This window comes from Psammomys obesus, unplaced genomic scaffold (genome assembly GCF_907164565.1).
Source record: "Psammomys obesus unplaced genomic scaffold, mPsaObe1.curated_primary_1811, whole genome shotgun sequence".
Taxonomy (NCBI): Eukaryota; Metazoa; Chordata; class Mammalia; order Rodentia; family Muridae; genus Psammomys; species Psammomys obesus.
The window spans coordinates 33,255,512-33,273,809 of record NW_026585895.1 but is presented as its reverse complement, the minus strand read 5'-3'; the positions used below and the strand labels follow the sequence as shown (position 1 = coordinate 33,273,809).

Genomic DNA, 18,298 nt, shown 5'->3' with positions numbered 1-18,298 from the left:
AAATTCATTATAGGCAGTAAGACCGTCTCAGAACATTTCAAAGTTTTAGCTGACTGATAAAAATATACCTATATGCGACTGACATGTTTATAGGATAACATTCTTTCTCCATTCAGTATCTTCTGATTTTTTTTTTTTTACAAAATTGCTGTTTATGTTTTTTAAAAAGATGATTTAAAAGTATAACCAAAGCTTTTAGTTATAAAAGTTTTTATTGTTTTTAAAGCAACAAAGCTGGTGGGGTATTTGACACTGTATTAAGAAAAAAAATGACTCAATGTGGCCTGGAGAAATGGCTCAGTGATTAAGAACACTTGTTATTTCGGAGGACTGGGATTTGATGCCCAGCACCCACATGGTGTCTCATAGTCATCTGTAATTTCAGTTCCAGGGGTTACATACAGTTCTGAGTAACATGTGGGTGCTGGGAACTGAGCCATGCTGTTCTGCAAAAGCAGTAAGGTGTCTTAACAGTCCCACATACATTTTCTTAAGCATGAGTTGGGATGGCAGTTGCATTGTGGTCTGTTAAATTTTTAGGTCCCTCTCGTTGCCTCCCATGATCAGGGCACCATCACTAACCAAAGAAAATTCCTTTAGCATACTTTACTGGTTTGTATTAATCTCTTGATTTAGTTGTGTCATTATGTTCGTCGTCTGTACCTCTCATAAAAATGGTAACCCAAGCCATATTTGTACCATCAGTGTTGTCATCGTGAAACTATTAAACCTAAGATTAGCAGCTCTACGTTTTCAGTTATTGCTGTCATTAGGCTGGAGAGATAGATAGACTTTCTTTAGAAATACCTCCATATTTTTTTTAGGGCATATTATGTCAGCCACACTCTTCAAACATGGTTTGGTAAGTCCACCCTCAGAGTAAATGGCTTTGATTCTTTTTTTCTTTTAAGTATGTTACCATATAATTTGCTTTTATAGTAAGATATGAGTTACAACTTTTCAGTTCTGCCATTTTGTCCTTACGATACAATCTTTGATACTCACTAAATTTGGCAACATGCTTTTTTGCATGTAATGTCTCTTCAAATCATAGGTTTTTTTTTTTTTTTTTTAAAGTTATATACATTTCCTAAAGTGCAGTGCCTTCCTGTGTCCCTTGACATTTTAGTCATTTGACACTTTCTGGTGAATAATCCTTTTCATATATAAGTTTCTTTTTGGACACTTTTCCTTTTATTTTCATTTTAGCTGTTGTGGAAGCCATGCCAGAATTAAAAAAAAAAAAAAAAAAAGGAAGCTAAGGGACTATATTGACTTTTATTATGAAGATTAATTGACAGAAAAGCAAAAATAAGATTTGAGACCTTCTACACCTCAGCTGCCAAAGCAGCTCAAATAGGTTGCCAATTTACAAGCTGCAGCAGGTGATGCTTGAGGCATGGCCCAGGTGTATAGGCACCTTAATAATCAAATATAAGCACTTGTTTGCCTTGTGGGTAACATTAAACACCGATTGCTTGCAGTGGTAGGCTAAAATATTATTGATAATTGCTGCTTTTCCCTTACCAAGCCGCCATGTTAGATGGTGTGAATTGGATTGTGCTTGGAATCTGACACCGAAAGAGTGCACACGACATGCAAACCAAAGCTATGTATACATTACAATAGAACTTCCATTTATTTTGCATGGCACTCTGCTGGTGTTTACAGAGTTAATGGTTGAAAACCACTGAATTGAATTATTAAAAATTATCAAAAAATCTCAGTGTTTTAAGTAAGGTTATGATTTTATGTTGTGTCATATTCATAGGTATCTTGCCCATTGTGGGGCTGTAATTGTGAGTGTGGCTGTCGTTGGGACACTCCTACACCAAAAGCATGAAGTTACTATTTAATTCCGTAGGTTTTGTAGGACTTGAAAAATTAAAATTGTATAAAATGATATAATTAAGAATTTAGCTTTGCACATATGTGGATGTGGCCATGTTCATATATTCTTTATCACTTAGAATTATGAGAACTTGACAAGTTATTAAGCATATTTATACCTCAGTTTCTATGTGTACAGTGTATTTTGCACTCTCTAAAATACTAGTAATCTAGTAGGTTTAATTTATTAAATACATGTCTACCAGCTTTTAATATGTTGTTACTGTTCTGTGCAGTTTGGAGGTATAAAAATGTAGAAAAGGAGCAGAAATAGCTGCTCCCTAAGAGCATACTTATGCTTAACAGGTTGATGGACAAATGAGATTTTTAGTGTTCCATTATGTAACTAAATAGTATGGAGGAAAAGTCTTTTAAGGAATGATGGGCAAGGTCTGTTCTAGAAGAGAAAATTTTAGGAAGGCCTCTCTGATAGATGAAATTAAAGAATTTCAAAAGTAAGCTATTTGGATACTACGTGAAAAACAGGAAGAAACATTGTGGCTAGAGCAGAAGGTGAGAGGTTGAGATGTTTGATACAGAGCCTTAAACATCATTGAGGAATTTTAACCTTTATACTGATACAATGGTGATCTTTGTGGGAATATTATGATCTGACTTAACCGTCCAAAAGGTAAAGCACCCCTAAGGGGAATAAGATATTTATTCCAAGGGGAATAGGACATTTTAGAGGCTATTAGTAAGAAGTGACTAGAACCCGCATGTGTTTTATAGGAATTTTTTGTTTAATATTTGTTAACTATTTCCTGCCATAGTTCTATGATATGTTGGACATAGTTTCATCTTTATTTCAATTATTCATAATGTACTGTTTAAGTTTCAAGTATAGAAGATATTTAAAATTTATTATACAAACTTATTTCCTATGACTTGAGTATTTTTTCTTAATTGGTAATGTTGACAAATACCTCAATTTATTTAGCAAACAAGGTATATAGACTTACAACAGAAATATTGAAATGTTGAACATAGGGTCTTTTAAGAATTCCACTTATTAAAATTGTTATAAAGTTGTGATACTGACAGTAAGCCACAGGTATTGAGGGAGAATGATGGTAATGCTTTCTTGGGTATGCAGGAAAAAAAAAAAAAAAACAACCCTACGACTTAGCAAAGGAGAACTATTCATAAGTGACTTTTTGCAGTTATTAAGTAATAAGTAACTCTTAGAATTGAGCTAATATTACCAATGCAATTTTTTAAATATATATTTAAATATATATTTAAATATATATTTATCAAGTTGTATGTATTGTTATTTAATGTTGCCTGCTTTTCCTTTTCCAGGAACATCATTTACAGCGAGCTATTTCAGCACAGCAAGTATTTAGAGAAAAAAAAGAGAGCATGGTCATTCCAGTTCCCGAGGCAGAGAGCAACGTCAACTATTACAATCGCTTGTACAAAGGGGAATTTAAACAGCCCAAACAGTTCATTCATATTCAGCGTAAGTTTACTAATTGATTGTTTTCTGTTTGTAATTTTAAATTATCTGCCACTAAGAATATTTTATATTGTCTGAGACTTTAAACTTTCAGTTCATATTCTTTGATTAATAGAATATGAATATTAGATATATAAATCTGTTTATATTCTTATTTGAGCTTGGGGATCACTTTGTGTTTGGACCCTATAATGTTTTATAGTATAAAATTTTATACATATGATTTATTGTGTACTTAAAAAGATGATGGCTTACCATACTCAAATAAGATTTATTTTTAAAAGGCCAGTGTCTATAATCTTTAGAAAAAATTTAATATCTTTCATTTAAGTTTTACAAAATTCTAATTGTATTTTTCTTTTTTACTACTCTTGTTTTCCTCCCACTGCTGGTACACATATGGTCACCATCTCTAATCTTAACATTATTTTGATGATCTCCTAATTCTAACATTTACCACCCTGTTTTCTGTCTTCACGCTGTTCTGTCTTCTCTGCTACAAAGTCTGTCTTCCACCAGAGTAGTCTTCCAAACGTCTTAGTCTGCTGCAGTCGTGTCCTTGATTAAAGTCCTGCTTTCCTTATTGTTAATGTTCTGCATACAGAAGGCAGTCCTTCACATCTTATCAGAATTGTCACATGCTTTACACAGAGATTCAGGGCTGTACTTTGGGAATTCCTGTTGAAGCACTTTCCTCTCTGACTATCCATGGCTATGCAGACCTGGAATTGCATGTTTTGACAGCACTATGGATTTAGGTCTGGGCTTTTGTTAATGCCTGGCAGGTAGGTACTCTGTCCCTAGGCTACATCCTGCCAATGATGCAAATTTTAATAAAGTCCCCTATGTAATTCTGGAACATCACCTTACTTAAGACTGATTATTTTTCATTGATCCTAAGATGTCCATCTTTGGTTTTTTATCTTTGAAATGGGTTTTCATTTTCAATTCCTGTTGTCCCTGATTGAAGCTTTGCCCTCTAAGGAGAATCCTTATGGACTTCTAGGAGACAGTGGGGTACTGCCAATGTAAGGCCACATGAAAACAGTTGCTTGTTTTGTTTCAGTCTCTGGCTTTTGATCTATACTATTCCCTTTACTTTACCTCAGGCTACAGACTGATACAAAGTTCAGTTCTCTCTTGCCCCGGTCTTAGTAAATTTAGAAATAATTTTTTTAACTGTCCCTCTGCATGCTTGGCTTATTTATCTTACACTTAAAGTATAACTGTTAAACATTTTAACAGTAAGACTCAATTGTAATGGGTCCATATAATTAATGCTGTTTATTCTAATCAGTGGTAGCTTAGACGTGATAGAGTACAATAATATGAATATATAACATTCTTTGTGACATGGATCATTTCCTATTGCTCTTTCCCTCACTCTGTCCCAGGAAGCACTGGAAATTACCTACATGTCCCATATTTTACAGTTTCTTTTAAGCCACCATGTACAGCCACAAGATTGACTTCATGTAGTAACCATTTGTCTGTCATTCAGACTGTCAGCCCGTAGTGTTCAGATATTTTCTTTTGTGTATCAGAGTATTTGGCTTTGATATGCATGTTGACATCACAGTTTTTAAATGATACTAACAATTAAGCCCTATAAGGAAAGGACCACTTTCCACAAACCTCTTTTTTGTTGTTGTTGTACTCAAAACGGGACAGACCTAGGCAAGTACTGTACCACTGAGCTACATCCCAGCTCTTTCTCTGAAGCATTCAAGGGGAATATATTTGCAAACGTTATTGATGTGACTTGTTTTCTGTTGTCTTAGAATCCTTTCAGTTTATTGAATTGGCCCTTACTTTTATATCAGTGAGGAAGGAGACAGATTTTACTTAAACATTTTTCCAAGCCAGACAATCAGTTGTTTTTGTTTTTGTTTTTGCTTCAGTGACAGAGATGAACAAGACTAACTATAAAAACCTTTCTTAGAAAATAAAACACCCAAACTAAGTATAACACATTTGAGTCATCCCCATTAAATGAATGTGACTCTTTCATTGATTTTTAATTTATTCTGAGTTTGTCATTCATTTTATTCTAAATTTGTCAACATGTAATGTGTACTGTATTATACTTGACATTGCACATGTAGTTTTATAATGTACCTTTTCCACTTATATTTCAAATTTTAATGTTCTGTATAGATAACCTGTCATTTTAAGCATATATGTTAATTTTTGTCAAGTTGATATTCCAGTTTGCTCACCTTATAGGCCAGTTATATTTAAGGTTAGGTATACTAGATCTCAGGTTCGTGGTGTTGGTGTCTCTCTCTCTCTCTCTTTTTTTTTTTAGATTTTTAAAAGAAAGTGTTAAATTTAAAATACAACTTCTTGCAAACCCTGTAAATACAAGGAATTTTAGAAAATATCATTAAATTTTTTCTTTCCTTCTTATCAAAAGATTTCTAATCATCTGATCATTTACCTAGCTTAGGGGAAAAACATTGGTAGGTACTGACTAAAATCTTCCGTGGTTGTATGTTTGTTTTGGCTGGAGGATGGGTAAAGGCGGCTTGGGTTAGAACTTAGAGTTTGTACCTTTGAGTTTATCATATGTGTTTCTATATTGTGGCTATATATTTCAGACTTTCTCAGCATTCCTCTCTGTTGTCTATAGGATAGCCTGTTTGTGTAATGTAAATATTTTGTTATGCTTCACCAACCACGTTTGGCTCTGCATTTTTTCACTATAATGCTAACTTTACTGAACTGAATTAAAATTGGTTGCCTGTTTTCCTTTTTCTTCTGCATTCTAAGCTCATTAGGAGTCCGTCACATTCACTTCAGTATAGCATTACCAGTGCTCTCTTAAACTGCAGTCACAGTGAACACTGGTTTTTCAGTTTCTCTAGCCCTTTGTGCTTTAAGCTATAGGAGCAGCAAACTCTATAAAACCTGCTTTAATATATATATATTACATGTATAATATGTATATTATTTGCTTGTACCTTTTTAGCCCTACACTTATTAAGATAAGTCTTGTCCTAGGAATTGCTTTTAGGACTGTTTCCTAACTCCTTTTAGCAAAAATTTTGGTATGGTTTGCTTTAAAGCCCCCTTCAGTTGTGATGATATGCCTTCTGTTGTCTCACTAGGCCATAAAGCACATTTAGAACCAATTTTTAAAAATCTGAGATTCACATTTTTAAAATCTGAATCTCATTGCCTAGTATACTATGTAACATTATGGTTACAATTAAATGTTTGTTGAATAAATGTGTAAATGAATTGATAATTAAAGATAAATGCTTACATGCCATAATTATTCTTAGACAGTACTTTTGCAGGACATTCGATTTATATACTGAGTTAAATATAAGACTAAACGTATTCAGTGAAATTTGAAGATTTGCTCTGTAGCATCCAAGTTAGAAATTAAAAAGTGGGTTCTCTTATTTATTAGTAGTGTTACTTTAGGATAGACAGATTGAGAGTATATCAGGATGATGGCAAATTTCTAAAATTTCACCAGATGGGAAGTAGAGGCAGGAAGATTGTGAGTTCAAGGCCAATATAAGCTACATAGTAAGATCCTGTCTCATAAAACCAAAAGCCAGAAATAGAGCTTAGTGGCAGACCATTTGTCTAGGAATACAAAAACCTTAGATTTGAATCCTAGCAAGACCCCCCCCCCAAAAAAAAAAAAAAAAGATGCTGCGAGTGGAATGAATCTGGATGTAAGATAAATGTCTTTCCATTCCTGTTTCTTCAGTGTCTGTTTTCTACAGTCACTCAGCTGGCATTCTGAGAATTTACTCAACACATGAGGGTATTCCTTTTAGACTTCAGTAAGTTAATTAAATTCAGGTCCCCTTATGAACAGTGTTGGATACTTTCAGTTATTTAATTTCCCATTGCCCCTTTTATTTAATGAGAAAGTATTTTACTATTGTTGTCAAGTGTCAGAATTTGGAACATGAATAGATTTGAAATGTTACATAAACTTGCATCTGCTTTTGCAGCCAGTTAAATTGGTCTTGGTAGCAAACTTCTGCTTCTTGGTTTAAAAGGAAGGCTCATCTCCTTCTTTCACTGTATTACACTTGTAAACATATCTATAGATCACCTCCCCTGCTGGACTAGAAGAGAGCTCAGAAGAGAGTTAGGGAAGTAGCGCTGTTACCGGTCAGGTTGAAAATACACTCAAAAGAGGATTGAGTTGTTCTAAAAGATCCTGAAACTAGAGAAGGTAGGTATGTATGGACACTGCTTTCACTCCAATATATTTGGGTAGGGTCTTTGGTAAGCTAATCACTTTCAATCTGCATAGAAAAAAAAAAAAAGGAAAACTTAACACCCAATAGAAAGTGGGCTTTTATATTGTTTTTGTTTTCAGCAAGTGAAGTATATGCCAGACTAACATCTAATTTTACTTTGTTATCAGTACACTTATTCGTCATTGTTTTCTCCAGTGAATAAAACTGATCATAGACCCTTTTCCTTAGACAGTGACAACCATAGTTAAAAAAGAGTTAGGAATGATCTAAATATGCTTTGACTAAAAGAGACAAGTCCAAAGCAATTCCTGAGTCTTGTTGTGTTTCTCCACTAGAATTCCTTGGCCCAAAGAATGCATTTCTAGGAACATTTTTCTGTGTGTGTGTGTATGTGTGTCATTGAGTCTCAAGAAATCAAATTGGGAATAGATTGCATGAAATGACATGCTCTATTAAAATAGGCAAGTACTAGAAAAACAGTAGCACTAGTTAGAGGCAGATTGTATCCGATTTGTGGCGAACACGCTGGTTCAGGTGTTTAGAAAGATGACTGAGATAGTGAGCAAGGCCAGACACAGACAGTAACCACCACTGCGGTTCAGATCAGCTGGCTCTGAAACTCTTCCCCCAGGTTGTACAGAAACCACTGCCTTCTGAGTATGACACTAAGTATCAGAGCAGCATCTGGATGGTTAATAGCTCAATAAGGAGAGTGTTCCTAACCTGGAAGATACTACTCAGTGCAGGTATTTGGGAGATAAGCAGAATAATCGATCCCTTGGTCATGTTGGTAGGGAGATGAAAAAGTCTTGAGTTCAAGAAGAATGCATGCTCCTTTCACCTGTAATTTATATGTGTGGTGTTTAAAAGGAGGGGATTGGTTTTATCGTCACCTAGAATTAAATATAACAGATTGTTATGAGTAACACAGTCAGAGAAAGTAACTACTCTAATAGTTAAATTGCATGTATTGTACTATGTATGTGATTTATGGCTATTAAAATACATAAAACAAAAAATTGTGGTTGGCTGTAGAAAACATGTTACCTACTGATAGAAAAGGTTGGTGCGCAGCTGTTAGGACAGATTTTCCTTTGGCCTAGGCATAGAACTAATGAATGGCAGAACATTGTGCATGAGAAGGGGCAGGGGTCCAGACATAGGTGGGGCAGGGTAGTTACTGACTTAAAAACACTTTGAACCCTCTTGTGTGTCTCCCCACAGAATATACTGTAGAAAGATGTAGCATACCTGATTGTGCTAGTAGGAGTTACCAGTAATAGGCCTTTAGCACATTTTACCTAGCAACTAGCATCTTTCATGAAGGTGTTGCCATGCTACCTTGGGAGCTGGCACCATCAGCATCTTGATTCCCTATCTTTCACAAAATCTAAGGGAAATTTGCTTTCCTTACAGTGCGGTGGGTGACCTACCTACCTATAAAAATGTTCTCTGCCCTAAAATTTTCTGAGAATGCTTATTTCTTAAAATTTTAATAGGAAATTAAACTTTTCTTCTTATAGAGTGAAATATCTAATATTAACTGACCTGTGTCCAGGCTCTGTTTAGTGTTACACTAGGCCAGTTGTTTTTCATACCGTTCCCAGAGATTAGGGTATAAGCCTGGCTAATTGCAGCCCCAACAAGCTACCCCATCCTCACTATGTCAAAAGAACAAGTAAGAGTGTGAAAAGTAGAAAAGAGGTTTATTCAGTGTATCCACACAGGAAGAGAAGGGGTTCAGTGACCTATAGGGCAGTTTTAACGGTACAGGACATGAAGTTTAGGTTTAAATAGAAGACAAGACCTTTGCATACTTAAGTAGTACTGACTAGGGTGTGGTCTTGCCCATCAATGAGTATTACTTTTGCTCTGGCCTTTCTTGCCAGTTAAATGTGGTCCCTCCTGTAAGTTATGAGAACTGTGTGAAAATCCTTTTTTGGGAAGGTGAAGCCCCTCCTGCAGTTTGTGGTGCCTGTGGCACCAGGCTCCAGTCTTTCCCTTTCTACAGCAGGGAATTTCTGGAAATTTTGATTTGGGGGGATTGTTTCATCAGTATGTTAAAAGGAAAGATACATTTATCTCTGTAGAGTATCTCCTGCCCTGGTAGAACAGTTAAAAAAGGAATGCTGTGAGGCAGCTTATATTTTGACACTCATTTTAAACCTAAGATTTTACAAAAAGCTCAAGACAGTGCAGCTAATAATCAAGTGGAGATCAGGATTTAAATCAAGACCAAATAGCTCCTCTGTATGTCTGTTTTACTGTGTTATACGATAGCATCATTGTAAATACACTGTAGAGACACACTGTGGACATAATTATTCTAAAGGTGCTGTAGTAGAACTAGTAGTGGGCAGAACTTTTTTAACAGGTGGAGGGGATTGATAAATTGCAGGGTTGAGAACATGTTGGCTATTGATAGAAAAGGCTGGTACACAGCTGTCATGACATACTTTTCTTTGGCTTGGCAAGGAACTAATGACTGGCAGAGCATTGTGCATGAGAAAGGCAGGGATTGCTAAACATGGAGGGGCTTGAAGTAAAGAAACCATATAAGTCATAAAAGTAATTTCATATTTTGCCACATTAGAATAGTAAGGCACTGCATTGAAAGGAGATAAATTTTGGCTTTTAGGAGGAAAAAAAAAATCCAAAGTCCATCTTAGAAATAAAAAGAGCTTTTAAAGTTTTGCAAATCCAAGACATTGAAGGGAAAGGCACTTGTATAACAGTAGCTGATCCTTTCAAGAAAATTTCTTTTGTGCATAGTATGCCTTTAATTCTAGTACTCAGGAAGGAGAGTTAGGTAGATCTGAGTTTGAGCAGCATGGTCTACAGAGCAAGTTAAGGACAACCAGGGCTACACAGAGAAACCCTGTCTTGAAAAATAAAAACAACAAACAACAGTAAAGAAAATTGCTCTCATTCCAGTGCACATGAATATTTATGCTCAAATATTAAGACCATACACAGAATGAGATAATCACCTGGGTCTTTTGGGCTTCAGGAACTGGCCAGGCAGCTATGTTCCAGGTTGAGCCTGTTTTGATGATAATCACGCAACCCTAGAAGAGGGAGTTTAGAGTTGGGAAAGAATTATGAGGTAATCACCGATTTCTAAGCTTTTGACTGAATACTTGTGCTTGGCAAAAAAATAAGGTTTGCTTTGAATTAAGTAGACTGGACTTGTTCAAATGGGCTTCATCCATTACCAACAACAATAACAGCAAAAATTCATAGGTACTTTGCCTTTTTGTGCTGTGAAAGGAAGCTAAAATGAATAATAGTGTTGAATGATAAAAAGGATAAGCAATACAAGTTCAGTCATTAAAATAATTGTTTTCAAATTGGTTAAGAGAAGTGGTACCAGGCCACATAGGAAGACAATGCAGCCAGTCCTGATAAGACCTGATAAGCTAGGGGTCAGATGGAAGGGGAGGACCTCCCCTATCAGTGGACTGGGAGAGGGGTATGGGAGGAGAAGAGAGAGGGGGCTACAGCTGGGATACAAAGTGAATAAATTGTAGTAAATAAAAAAATAAAAAAATTAAATTAAAAATTATAAAAGAGCACTAGCTGCTCTTCCGCAGGTCCTAAGTTTATTTCTCACCCTTCAATGAACGCTCACAAACACCTGCAACTTCAGTCCCAGGGGATCTAACCCCCCTCTTCTGTCGCAGGTACTGCGTGCATGTGACAGTAGTGGTTCACAGACAGAAAAAAGCAAGCAAAGCCCTCATACACATCGTCATCATCATCATCATTATAATAAATTGCTTTCATACAGAAATTCTTGTCAATTATGTAATTAAGGTTGTTGGACCATACAGTTGTCCCTCCATGTAGTTGAGTCAAGCCATCTATCTCCTGTACCCCCCAGTATAGACCTTATTCAGAATATAGTCAGAAAATTGGTTGGTTTGGGGGGGGGGTTTCTTTAGGTGTTTTGTTTTTTTTACTGACTTTAGGCTTCCCATTGTTTCTTCAATAAGAACTAAGAGAGTAAAGTGTGTTAAAGTGATCTGACTATAAATGTATGTGTTTATACATATACATTTTAATCGTTTTAGTTTAGTTTTGATTTTAAACAAGGTCTTGCTTTGCAGCTCTCAGTGTGTAACCTGGGGTAACCTCAAATGTGCAGGATCCTGCCTCTGACCCTTGTCTTGAGTGCTGGTACTTCAGAATGTATCATTATATCTAGTCCAGTTTATTCATTTGTAACTTTGCTCACCATGTATTAGTTCAATTTTGTTGGTACAAAGAGAATGCAGCTTTCATTAACATTTAGCCAAGAATTTCATTTTCTTTGTAGTAACTAGCAATTACTTTGCTGTTTTTTTCTAGAAACATTTTTAGTGAATTTTTAGACATTGATAATACTGCAACAGGAGTTCTTGGCCAAAATGCTCTATTAGATATCTTATCATGGACTATGGGAGCCATTTTTGAATGATCTAGAATTATGCAGGTTGGTTTTGTTTTTGCTTGTTTTTAAAAGAGAATGTGCTGGCACTGGGAGCGAGACCCCAGCTGCAGATGTACCTTTACTTCTGAGGTATGGAATTATGTGTTATAATGTGTTATTAGACAGTGGGAGCAGAAAATGGCTTATATCTCTTTAATTATTTTCTATGGTTATTTCCTGATACTAGTAGTATTTAGTTCAAACTTGAAAGGAAACAATTGAAATATTTATGAATTTTCTATTTGGGTGCTATAAAACAACCTTTAGTTGTATTTAATATCTATATGTTTAAATTGGCGTGAGTTTATATTAGATGAACTTTGTAGTGACAAAATTATGCCTAAACATACTTTCTGAGAACTTTTTATTTTGATATAATTTAAATTAAAATCTTAAAATTTAGCTTCACTTTCAACTCAAGGTAAAGTTGCCAGAATGGCATAAAGAATTCTGTAGAACTTTCTCCATGATACAGTAAATGTTGAGCCAACAGTATTCATTGCTTCTTCTCTAGTTTTTCTTTACTCCCCCGTCATTCTGTTTCCTCTTCATTGTAGTTTTCATTCTGAACCCTTTTAGGGTAAATTTTTAGATTTATTTACAAATACCTCAGTGTATGTTTCTTAGAAACAAAGACATTTTCTCATTTAACCACAGCATGGTTATCAAAATGAGTAAATTGTCTTTGGTATAATATAATTAGCTGTCTCTTGACCTTGTATATAATTTAATAGCTATCTTTATATAAAATTTTTATAGCAAGGGAAACCCCAAGGAATGTTTTTCATTATCTGTTCTGTATCTTTAGATTACTCCTAAAGTTTTCTTGTGCTTTATACCAGTGATGTGTTTAGGGCACAGCTTTATTATTTTACATAAAGCTCCTTAATTTGGATTTACCAATTATGACATGATTCTGGCTGAATGTTGGGTTTTTGTTTACCTTTTCATTGTAGTATAGAAATGACAGAACATAAATTCACCTTAATGTCTTTAAGTACATACTATTAGCTATGTAGACATTTTTGTACAACAGATCTCCGGAACTTCTATTTCATTTTGTAAAACTAAACTACTATAACTTTCGGATGATGATTGCTCATTGTCAGCCCCTGACAACCACTATTCTACTTTCTGATCCATGAACTTGATTATTTTAGATACCTCTTGGATTGACTCATAGAGTATTTATTCTTGTGACTTGTTTATTTCACTTGGCATAATGTTCTCAAGATTCACACCTTTCACAGCTTATGCCAGGATTTTGTTTTTACAGTGTTTTGATATATTATTATATAATGTTTGACTTTATCTACCACATTAAACAATTTTTCACCAGTATATGGACATTTGGATTGCTTCTGCAAAAATAAGTGTGGGTGTCCACACTTCAGGATCCTGTTTTCAGTTCTTTTGGGCATTAACCTAGATTGGGTTACTGATTTATGTAGTAAATTTATGTAGTAAAAACCAAACTACTTTTGGTTTTTAGTGCTTTGAACAACTGCTATACAAACTGATTTTCAGCAGTCCATTTTCTATTTTGTTGTTGGTTTTTTGTTTTGTTTTTGGTGCTAGTGACCATCTTTACAGGTGGAAAGTTAGATCTCATTGTTGTTTGATTTATAGTCTCCGAGAATTACTGATATTGAGCATTTTTTCATATACTTATTGGTTGGTTGTTTTTCTTCAGAGAAATACTTCTTCCAGACCCTTTCCCATTTGTAAATTGGATTACGTACTAGAGGTTGTTCTTGAATTGTAGTGCTTGTATTATGGATAGTATCCTCTTTCTGCACATGTGCCTTCCATCCCTCCCCCCCCATTTTTCTTTTATTATGTTAACTGTTTATTATGTTAACTGTTTCCTTTCTTGTGCAGAAGCTAAGTTTGTCTTGGTGCTTTTTGTCACAGCAGACAAGTCAGAGGGTTTTATGGATAGGCTTAGGCAATGAGAGTACTATGAGTTGACAAGTTCTGGATCCGCCTGGCCTACACTGTGAATCTATGTTAGAGGTGAGGTGGGAAGTACAGGGAGGAAAGTACTATGAAATCCTGTCAGAACGACTTCCTGTGTTTTCTTTAAGTAACTTTGCAGTTTCTAATCAGTGTAACTGGTGGGGAACAGGAGCACTAGCAGCATTCTCCAACAGACTGTCTGCTTCATAGTTTATAAGACAGCAAGTGAACCATGTTTGAATTAAGTACATAATTAAAAAAGCTTTACTCCCAGCACTCAGGTAGGCAAAGACAGGCAGATCTCTGAGTTCAAGGCCAGCCTGGTCTTCAAAGTGAGTCCAGGACAGTCAGGGCTATACAGAGAAACCCTGTCTCTAAAAAGAGAGAGAGACTTCAACTTCACTTTCCTCCTGTGAATATTCAGTTCCCATCATCTTTTTCTTCTGATTGGGTCATCTTGGAACCCTTGTCAGTCATTTGAACCTGAGGGTTCATGACTGAGTTCTCTACTTTGGACAACTTTACACTTCTAGTATACTGTTTGGATTATTGTAGTTTTGTAATCTATATTTTGCAATTTAGATCTTTCATATCCTCAGCATAGCTATTTAAAGACAGATAATTTCCTTAACAAAGAATGCCATTAGTAAAATTATTAATTGTCCACCAATTTTTGCTTTATAAGCTCTTTTCAGAGCTGCTAAGACTATTTCAGATCTTCCTGATTTTTATTATGTACTTAATTCAAACATGGTTCACTTGCTGTTTTATAAACTATGAAGCAGACAGTCTGTTGGAGAATGCTGCTAGTGCTCCTGTTCCCCACCAGTTAAATTCTATGGATACATTCTAATTTTTGACAGTTATACTCCATGAGATGCTAATATAGTGCTAGTCTTATATATGTGTTGTTTTGGGTTTAGTTTACACTGATTAGCACTATCTGCCTGTTGTCAGTGTCGATAAGAATTTTTGTTCTCATTCTTTACCTGCCAAAGTTGAGAATGAACCAGAATGAACATAGTTCAGAAGAAAAATATGAGAGTGTCAGATAACAAATAGGAACCACTGACCCAGGATTGCTAAACACAAAATGGTTTTTATATTCACAAAATAAGATGGCCTTAAATAAACCAGGTCATTTTAATTCTAAAAGAAAAAATAATGTGAAACAAACCTCACGTGTGCTCGGCCTACACTGCGGCCACTCTTAAAATGAGCTACTTTATCAGTTCCATTATTGTCTTATCTTCTCTCCTAAATTCAAGCATGTGGTACTTTTTATTTTTGTACCTCTTGTTATACCTGTGTGTATTTTCTTTTTAAAAAATTTATTACACACACATGTTTTGCCTGTGTGTGCAGCATATGTGTGCTATGCCCAGAGAGGCCAGAAGAGGTATCAGAGCCTCTAGGACTTGAGTTACAAAATGTTGTGAGCTGCCATGTGGGTGTTGAGAATCAAACCTGGGTCACTTGAAGCAGCCAGCACCCTTAAACACTAAGTCATCTCTCCAGCCCCTGTGTGCATTTTTCTACACCTTACTTTTTTTATGTTTAAGAGTAGTTAAAACGAACAAACAAAACAAAACAAAAGGCTATAGTCCGAAAATATTGTCTTATTCTTTTTATACTCCAGAGTAATAGGCCTATGTTTGTGTGTGTGTTGGGTGGGGCTGTGCCCACCTATTTTTTTTATTTTTCTTCTTTCTTTTGTTTTTGTTTTTCGAGGCAGAGTTTCTCTGTGTAGCCTGGCTGTCCTGGACTCATTTCGTAAACCAAGGTAGCCTTGAAACTCATAGAGATCCTCCTGCCTCTGCCTCCCCAAGGGCTGGAATTACAGGTGTGCACCACTGAGCCCGGCTCCACTTTCTTGTTAAAGCAGACTGGAGTTACATATAGTGCTTTAGTGAATAATCTTGAACATAATGAACTTCACAGAGCATAATCATATATGTATTTGTCACAAAAGTTCAGATATGTTCTTGGAAATTTCACAATTTTATATTTATATAAAAATGCGTATTTTTCCATTGCCTAATTAAAAGACTGCTTTTAGTGTTTGGAATTTTGCTGGTCTAACTGTTGAAGAAACTATATGCCTTGGTACAGTAATTTTTTCTTTTATGTTTGAAATTATAGTTACATCATTTCTTCCTATGCTTTCCTCCTTCTAAACCCTCTCATATACCTCTTCTTGCTCTTCAAATCCATAGGCTCTTTTTCCATTAATTGTTTTCACATGCATGTATGTATATGCACATAAATATATAGTCACAAATGCAACCTTTTCCACCTGTATAATATTAACTTACATGTGTTTTTAGGCTGACCATTTGATACTGGATAACCAGTTGGTGTTCTTGTCCATGGAAAGAATATTTTTCCTGCTCTCAGCATTCCCTTATGAGCACAGTTGTTTTTTTTTTTTTTTTTTAAGTATGTCATGCCTAAACTCCACCACTATATTTTAAAAAGTAAACTAAAATCCTTTATTTGGGAGTAGAGTTTTTTATTTAGAGAAAAGCAGTACAGATAGTCCCTGTACGCTGTCAGCTAGTTTTAGTTTCCTATAATGATACCCTTGGTCTTATTCTGGTACCTGTGGCTTCTATTTCTCTTGGTAGCATTATAAATTTATATTTCTTACGAAGTTCTAGTGCCTTCAAATTTAGGAGCATTCTTACTTTCAGAACTGTTACTATTCTTCACAGAATTTTCTCTTCAATAAGAGAAAGCAACAAAAGAATGAGAATCTTAAAGAAGGAAAAGTAGGCTGAGAAAATCATAGAGGGGAAATAAATTATCTTCTCATTTTTAACTCTGATGTTTTCAGGGCTGACCATTTGACACTGGATATCAGTTGGTGTTCTCTTTGTGGGGAAGACAATTTCTCCTGCCCTCACCATTCTCTAGGGCCCTGTGTATGCTTGGCAAGGGTTCTACTACTGAGCCCTAGCATCCCAGCACCTTTCTGGAAGAAGCGGATGTTCCTTGCTTTGCCATGTAGCCAGGCTACAAGTCCCATCTTGAAAGAATTAGTTACCAACTTGTTCATTCTCATTGTGTATAGTTCTTTTAATTGCCATTACTTGTGCACTTGATATTTATTACTTATTAAAAAATGAATTTTTTTGAAGTGGGAGAGACATACAGTTGGTTGATCAAAAAGACCAAGAATATTCCTAATTGTAGAGTTTTTTAAGAATCAAATTAGTTAGTTGGGTGGATTTTACTACACAACATTGTAGAAATAGCTTTGAACTTGGCTTCACTTAGCTCTTTCTATGTAGGCTGGAAATGAATTATAAGACTTACCTCTGGCTAAGTCTTATAATTCTAGGAAATCTGGGAGAGTCACTGTTAAACGTCCTCGTTTTCAGCCAGTCTTTGGTGTTGAATCAGAACCTTGGAGAGCTCCAAACAGAGGCACTTGACTTAGCTTTCAGTAGCTGTTCTTAAAAGTTACATTAACCCAGAGAACCTGAAAGATTTACAAATTCTTGAAATTCAGCGTATTTTACAGTAGACCCATAAAATTTCTGTTGTTTTAGAGCACCAGAGTTGTGGTTCTCAGAACACAGTCCTGTTGTGCCACTTGGGATTTAAAAATACAGATTTATAAACCTTACTCTAGACCTACTTTTGGATTGCAAGGAAGTGATCACACCCAGTCTTAACAAGTCCTTCATGTGATTTCTCGTGAATGCTTTTGTTTGAGAAACATTGGCTTCAAGACTGTGTTGATAATTATGTAAAGGGGGGACTTGTATGAGATCTTAGGAATATACTATTTTGTTCTGTTTAACTGAGATTTGGTTATATTGCATTTATTAATGCTGAACTTGTATAGCATTTCAATTCTGCTTTCCAAACATATGTTTTATATGTGTTCATACAGCTTCTTTGGCTATAAAGTCAAAGTACCTAGATGCTTGTTTTACTTTGAAGGTAGATATGGTTCACATAGCCTCTTGCCCGGTCTCATGTTTAGTAATTTATACTTTGTAGTCACATATATCCCTTATATATTCCTCTCCTTATTACTTTTGCTCTTTCTAGAATACTTTTGCCTCCACTTTCTCTGTGTTTTATTGTTTTGGTACGTTGCTTGCTTCCAAGAGGAGCTTGTCATATGTGTTGTACTTGAGGAGTCAGTGTTAGCTATTATTAGATAAACTGAAGTGATAATGGCTTTGAAAACTCATAAAGAGAACTGGAGAGCTGGACAGGAAATAAAGCCTGGTTAGTCTTTAAAAACATACTTCTCTTAGAAAGTGCTAT

The 18,298-nt window shown here is 35.4% G+C and overlaps 1 protein-coding gene across 2 annotated transcripts in view; it reads left to right on the top strand.

Annotated features, from left to right (window-relative positions):
- Epc2 (enhancer of polycomb homolog 2) overlaps positions 1–18,298 on the top strand; it is a 90,398-nt gene that overhangs the window by 25,220 nt on the left and 46,880 nt on the right. For both annotated transcript variants that reach the window (XM_055600710.1, XM_055600708.1), the window contains exon 2: positions 3,196–3,355. In XM_055600710.1, coding sequence (XP_055456685.1) covers positions 3,196–3,355 — 160 coding nt within the window. The remainder of the gene's footprint in view (positions 1–3,195; positions 3,356–18,298) is intronic.